General features: G+C 39.4%; 1 protein-coding gene across 1 annotated transcript; it reads right to left on the reverse strand.

Moving 5' to 3' along the window:
• Window positions 1-2285: 2285 nt before the first annotated feature.
• Window positions 2286-3987, reverse strand: LOC139849540 (uncharacterized). Its single transcript, XM_071839185.1, has 2 exons — window positions 3718-3987; window positions 2286-3602 (listed from the first exon to the last, which is right to left on the reverse strand). Exons 1-2 carry the CDS (start codon window positions 3985-3987, stop codon window positions 2286-2288), a joined length of 1587 nt encoding a protein of 528 aa, XP_071695286.1.
• Between the last annotated feature and the right edge of the window lie 3603 nt (window positions 3988-7590).

Consider the following 7590-nt stretch of genomic DNA (forward strand, 5'->3'; position numbering starts at 1 on the left):
ATAAAGATAACAAAACAACCCACTAGCAATCTACATGACTAACGCGAACACAAGACTGCTAACAACCTACGACTGAGCAAGACTCCTCAATAAAGTTGCCAATCATCCTTCATTTGCTCCACTTTCCTCGTACTTTTAAACGAAGTAACCATCAATTTCAACCAAATATTGGATCTGATCGATTCAAACACTTGTTCTTCTGTCTTCTTACCTCATTTAAACAGCCTCATATTTCTTTCCTGCCATATATGATAAACAGTAGCACCAAAGCAAAGTTTGGCAACTATCCACACAACCCCTTTTCAAGTACCAGAATTGGCAATAACATCACGACACCCCTTTTAATCATAACTACCCATATCAACTCGAATCAACCACAAGACCAAATGCCATACCTTTTTTGAATAAGCACACTCAAAAAAGAGGTGATCATGAGAATCCATGGATTCGTTACACAAAAAACACACCAAAGTCGGGTTATTGCGAAGCTCCCAAGGTTTCAGACGATCCTGTGTCTTGAGTCGTTCACCCATTAAGAGCCACATAACAAATGCATGTTTAGGAATACATTGATTGAACCAAACGACATCAAACCAACTAACTTTTTGGCCACGAGGTCTGATAGAATCCCACACACATGCCACGAAGCATTCCGGTCTACAACAATACCCTTCCAAATTAGTCTATCAGTCGTATCATTCAACGAAGGGATTTGTTGAGAAGCTAACCTTGGATATTTGACTAACCATGGACTCGGCCATTTAAAATTAGCAAAAATAACATCACTAACCCTTGCATGGATCGAAAAACCTGCACTAGTAATGTCATCCAATGAAATAACATGACAAGGGGGCCCAAAACACACCATTCATCGAACCAAGCTAAAATAGAACGACCATCACCCAACCAGAATGCAAAGAATTTTCGAACCATGGGTCTAACTTGGAGCAATTTACGCCAACTCTAAGAAGAATCAGCTGCAATCGCCACTTCCCAGAAATTATGACCCTTTAGTTTATACATGTGAATCCATCTAACCCATAACGAGTCCTTAAGCGTGAGAAACCGCCATATATGAGAAGTCATAAGCGCAATGTTCTTATGATTGAGTCTCTTAATGCTCAAACCACCCTCTTCTTTTGGGAGACAAAAAACATCATCCCATTTAACTTTAGCCTTACCCCGTTTTAAATCTCCTTGGCACCAAAGGAAACCCCGCATCAATTTCTCGATATCCTTGATAATAGCATCCGGAAGAATAAAGACCGAGCACCAATACAATTGCATGTCCGTAATAACTGATATAATTAGTTGGACTCGACCCGCAAACGATAAAAATTTGTTCTTCCAATCACCTATTTTAATCCCGACTCTATCAACTAAGATTTTACAATCTCGGTATATCAGACGAGAGGACACCAGGGGAACTCCCAAATACCAAACAGGAAGTGTGCCCTCTTCGAATGGGAGAGTGGCTAATATCATGTTCTTAGTATTAGTGTTAATATGAGCGAAGAAGGCAGTGCTTTTCGGCAAACTAGGAGCAAACCCCGAGCAATTTTTAAACTCCTCAAGTGAATCCCGAAGGATTTTAACATAGTGGCTATCCGCATGGGAAAACAAGAATAGATCATCCGCAAAGCATAAATTTACAATCTTGAGTTTAACACATCTCGGGTGGTACCGAAATTTACCACTTTGCGCAATATTCCTTTTCAACATTAGCGTTAAAACCTCCATAACGAGCGTAAAGAGATAAGGAGACAAAGGATCCCCTTGCCTCAATCCCCGTTTACCCTTGAAAAAACCGTGCAACTCCCCATTTATACAGATGGAAAATGAAGGTGACAAAACACAAGCCATTATCCATTTTATCATCTTCATCGGGTATCCAAAACACACAAGAGTGGCCTCAAGAAAGTTCCAATCGACCGTGTCATACGCTTTTTTGATATATACCTTGAACGCACATCTCGGGGCCCCACAATTCAAGTGATAGTTCTTCATTATTTCTTGCGTAAGAAGAATATTATCCGCTATTCTCCTACTGGAATAAATGCCGATTGATTCATACTAACAACTTCATCCAAGATAGCTTTAATTCTTGAAGTAATAATCTTGCTTATACACTTATAAATCACATTACAACAAGAGATTGGACGAAAGTCAGTGACCCTACTAGGCATTTTAGTCTTAGGGATTAAGGCAATAATAGTATTATTAATCTCCCTCAACATTTGACCATTAATAAAAAAACTCCTGAATAGCTCGAATAATATCCCCACCTACAATATCCCATGATTCTTTAAAAATGCGGACGTATACCCATCCGGTCCCGGAGATTTAGAGTCACCAATACCAAACATCGCTTCTTTGATTTCCACTTCATTAACTGGTTTAACCATGTCCAAGGATCTTTGATGACTAATTCTATTCGGGAACAGTGACCCAGGGTCACAAAACTCCTCACAGTTTGTTGCCACCCCGAGAAAATTTTCGTAATGAGAAATTATCAAAGGAGGAACCAAGTCACCTTCAACCATAACATCATTTGGATCCAGAAGAGCTTCTATACAATTGCGGTTCATTCTGCCTTTAACAACTCGATGGAAGTAGGCTGTATTACCGTCACCAACCCGCAGCCACTCAATTTTTTCCTTTTGTTTCAATAGACTTTCTTCATCAAGAATGGCTTGGTTATACACCTTGAAGGCAGCAGTAGCCCGTAATCTACATTCACTCGAGCTAGGTTGATCATCAAGGTCTTTCTGGGCAACATTTAACACTTCACGAGTAAGTACATTTTCATGCACATTGCCATTGTTCCACATAAGTTTACGCATAGACTTCTTTAACATATGCAACCTTTTGACTACTCGATAAATATGGTGGCCAGGGACATCAACACTCCACCTTTGTCGAACCTTATCTTTGAAATCATCACGAGTAGCAATATAATTACTAAATTTAAAAGGCCTAACCTTCTTCTCCATTTCAATAGGTATCCGAAGCACCGCAGGGCAATGATCCGAAATCCGATAGGGCTGGAATATAACATACGCATTCGTAAACGAGTTAATGAAAATATCATTTACCATAACTCTATCTATCTTCTTCAAAATACCAGACGATGAGTTTGGGCGTTGGTTCCAAGTATAACAAAAACCACTATGATTGACATCCGCCATATTAATGCTTTTAACACATTCCCAGAACTCTCTCATGGCTAACGTACAACTCGAGGAACTAGCTATGGACTCCTCTATGTCCAATGAGACATTAAAATCACCAAGAATTGACCATGGTTTACGACCAATAGAAGCATTATGGTACTGTAGGCAATTCCATAGTTGTCTTCTTTTAATATAGTAATTATCCGCATAAACAAAGGATAGAAAACATTCGCATTTATCTTCAACCGTCTTAACAACACAATTAATAACTTGATCCGTCATGGCCACGATCATCAATCTGACCTCACTAGGGTTCCAACCAACAATAATACGAGTACCAGAAGCACAAACATTATTATTCGAGATCGAATTCCAAGAAGGAAACACGGAGTTACATATGTCACTTAATTTTGCTATGGAAACATGAGACTCCAATATAGCACAAATAGAAAGTTTATTACTACCACATCACAAACCTCTTTTTGTTTAGGGATTAGGTTCAAACCCCTTATGTTCCATGATGCGATGTTAATCATTGGAAAACCCCAAGACCGGGAGTGCTTGCCCCCTCAGAAGGTTTTTTGGAACCAATAAACACCGAAGTTTCATCTTGATTTTCAATAACATCGTCATCTTCATCTCTCACGTGAAACTCGTCATGATCATCCAATGCATCAAAGGGATTTAAGACAAAAATCCCCTCATTACTTGGACCGGCATCTTTTTGTCCACCACCACTTTTACATTTACCACTCTTTGGATGATCAGTTGTACTTACCTTAGGTACATACACCAATTTAGTCTTGTTTTGCATGGGGAAACCCTGCTTCTGTTTTCCTTTGTCATTATTTTTAGTTGACTATTTTTTACTCTTGACCCTCTCATACCCATCATCATCTACCAGCTTGACTGGTACAACCGAAACAATCTTCGGGCATTGGGAGTCATTATGACCAAAAATGTTGCAGCATGAGCACCTTGGAGGCTTCCACTCATATTCAATACGGACCACATCCACAGAGTTTTTCTTACCCTCCCTGTTAGGTGTACCCACCTTAATAGAATATTTTAGCGCAAAGTCCGCTGAAACCTCGATCATAGCTCTAGCATAGTTCGGTCGACCCCAAGATTCTAAATACATGGTGCTTGTGTACGAATCCATCATCATCGACCTCCCAATCTTTGACACTATAACACTTAACCCTATCTCAGTATATCCCGCCAACAGAACATCATGCAACTTTACCTAAACGGGAACCTTAGTAAGGTCCTCTTTAGTGAGAGAAACATCCGGGGACCACTTGTTTAGGATAATAGGGATCGTACGAATCATCCAAACACCATTCTGCATGACATTCATCATACCTTCTTCCGTTTCAAACTTGAAGAAGAAGAACCCCTTGGCATTCGTCATCATCTTTTCTATACCATATTTCTTCCATGCATTCGTTGCATAATTTTGGACAACTGGGAACGCCATTCTTTTGCCAAAAAAATACCCATACAGAGTGTTGTTATACCTCTTGTTAGCTTCCTCAACTGACTCAACAGGAATTATAACATCAATATCTTCGTCTACCGGTTTCATGAATTATAGATGCCTGGATGTGGTCAAACATTTTTCGATCAAAAACTGGACAATAGGTTTCTGCGGTCGATCCACGGTCAACCGTGGAGTCAAATGTGCATCTCAGGTTTCGTAAATCTGAGTGCAAGTCTCCACGGTCTGACCTACGGTCGACCGTGGTTTAGCCGTGTACACTGTTTTTCATTTTAAACTTTCTTTTGGTTTTGGTATTTTGCTAGAGCAAATGTGGATTAGTGAACTTATTTATTTATGTCAAGATGTCTACCATTAGCTTTAAGTATGTGTATATGTCATCATCAAAACACTTATTGTTATGGATTAAGATTAGTATAGTCATTAAGCATAATCCCATGTTAACCTACATTCTCCCCCAACATTCTCCCCCTTTTTGATGATGACAAACACATAAGTGATGGTTGACATTTATCTATAAATACATACAAGTGTTAACGTCACTTATCCAACTTTCTCCCCCTTTTGTCGAAGCAAAAAGGTTAGCTCCCCCTGAAACTAAAATCGCCCTAAGACAAATGCTCCCCCTTGAATCGTACAAGGTGGAAAAGAACAACAAACACAACACATAAAAACACGCAACATTTTATTCATTCCTAAGAAAAAGTGCACACATAAGCATCAAACATAGTGAAAACAAAGAAGGAACATACATAGAGGAAATGCTCTTATTCAAAACAACATCCGAATCCAATATGTGTAATATCTCATATGAGATATGTATGATATCATGACGATGGCACCTGCAATGTGCTTCATTTTCATGAATTTGGGTTGTCGAGGACATTGCTAGGGGTATCACACGAAGAGGAGTAGTTGACAGGTAGATCAAGAAACTTGAAGATGCGTGTGAGACACTCCCCATAGGGAAGTGGTTGTGAAGGATCCTGCTTTAGATCATTCATTCGGGAAGCCATTCGTAAGGCAATGTTGACTAGTATTGAGTGCTTTAAGCACCACATAAGTCCTAGTTCAGTCAAAGATAGATGGTCATCATTATCCTTGCGAAAGAAGATATTGTGATGAATGAATGCCTTCCATGACTCATATTCCATCCGAACATCACTGTCAAGATGTCAAGAAGGCCCTCTTGACAAAGTGTAGTTTAAGATTCGGATTGAGAAAGAGAGAAGTGAGTGCCCTTCGTGGAATAAAATAAGGTAGAAGTTGTATACTGTAACAACCCAAAAATATCAAGAAGAAGCACTAGGAGTGCCGCTCCTAGGTTCAGGAGCACCGCTCCTGGACGGGGAAATGAAATGGGTCTTTTAATTAAATTGTAAAGTATGAAGGGCATTTTGTACTTTCACTTATAGGACGAATTTAAGACCCCAAGGTCAGATCTAGAGTACCATTTACTCCTCTTTCACCTACCTTATCCCTTCCACTTCAATTTTAGAGTGAGAAAGGGTTCTAGTGTGAAAAAGCTCAAATCAAGGAGGAAGAAGCTTGATTCGGGTCAAAGGGCGGGTATTAAAGTTGTTCATCTAGTCACTAGCTAAGTTTTGATTGTGGTGGTATGTTCTAAACTCAATTTTCTTTACTTTGATTTGTTTGAGGGTTAGGGTTTGGGTCAATGGTGAACATAAAACCCATTCGTTAGTGATTTGGGGTTTTTTGGTAAGATTGGGTCATAAGGACCCAAGAATGACTAACCTAGAGTTTTAAAGTGATAATTGGTGTTTATGGGCCTTAAAGGGTTAGTTAATTACTAGCACACCTTGTTGATTTGGTAAATGGGTATTATTTGGGTGGTGGATGACCTAAATGGGTGTGTTGACTTTGGCATGGGTCAAATGAGTTTTGAATGACCTAAGTTGTCTAATGAGTATGAAAATGCACTAACCTTGTGTTAATGGGTGCATTAAGACCTTAATCGACTAATGATAGCAAGTTGGTGTAATCTTGACCTAGTGTGAGGGTTAAAGGTGCAAATGGGTCACATTTGCACCTTGGGTCAAAATGACACTAGGATGGTGAGTAGGTTAGTTGACCAACTTGATCGTGTGATTGATTATGTGCATAATGTAATAGGTACATTATATTGAAGGTTGCGATCTTGATTTATCATTCACCAAAGGCATTAAGATTAGTGGAATAATAATGCATGTATGTATATAGTGTATTTATTTGTATGCTATGGCATGAACCAAAGAGCCGGTAGTGCCGTAGTATGTGCGAGTGTGCTACGATGTGAACCAAAGAGCCGGTAGCATCGTAGTGCGTATGTTGTAGTGTGAACCAAAGAGCCGGTAGCACTATAGCATGAGTTATTGAGGTGTGAACCAAAGAGCCAGTAGCACCGTAACTTAAGTATGACTCAAGACGTGATGTGAACCAAAGATCCGTTAGCATCATGATAAGTGCGTATGGTGTGAAGCAAAGAGACGGTAGCACCAATATGCGAGTATTGGTAACCATATGGCTTGTGTACATGTTGTAGTGTAGCATATTATATTGTTTCGGTTATATGCTCTTTGGATTTGCTAGTTGTGGTATTGGGGGTTACTAGTTTCGCACTTGAGATGGAATGATAATTATGTTGCTAGTATGTATGTGGTATGTGAGTAAGTGTTGCAAGTAGGTATATTATATATGTATGTGTATATTTATTGCATTCACTAAGCGTTTTGCTTACCCTCTCATTGTTTACCTTTTCAGGCTCCGGTGTGGACAAGGGCAAGGGTATTCGATTGGATTAGAGATCTCCCACTTTTGTTATGATAGTAGACGCTTTTGGATTTTTGCCTAAGTGTGGGGTAGTTTAGTCCCAAACACCATGCTCGCTAAATTTGGAAATTAAACTATTTGGGTCAA

Source organism: Rutidosis leptorrhynchoides, chromosome 5 (assembly GCF_046630445.1).
Source record: "Rutidosis leptorrhynchoides isolate AG116_Rl617_1_P2 chromosome 5, CSIRO_AGI_Rlap_v1, whole genome shotgun sequence".
Taxonomy (NCBI): Eukaryota; Viridiplantae; Streptophyta; class Magnoliopsida; order Asterales; family Asteraceae; genus Rutidosis; species Rutidosis leptorrhynchoides.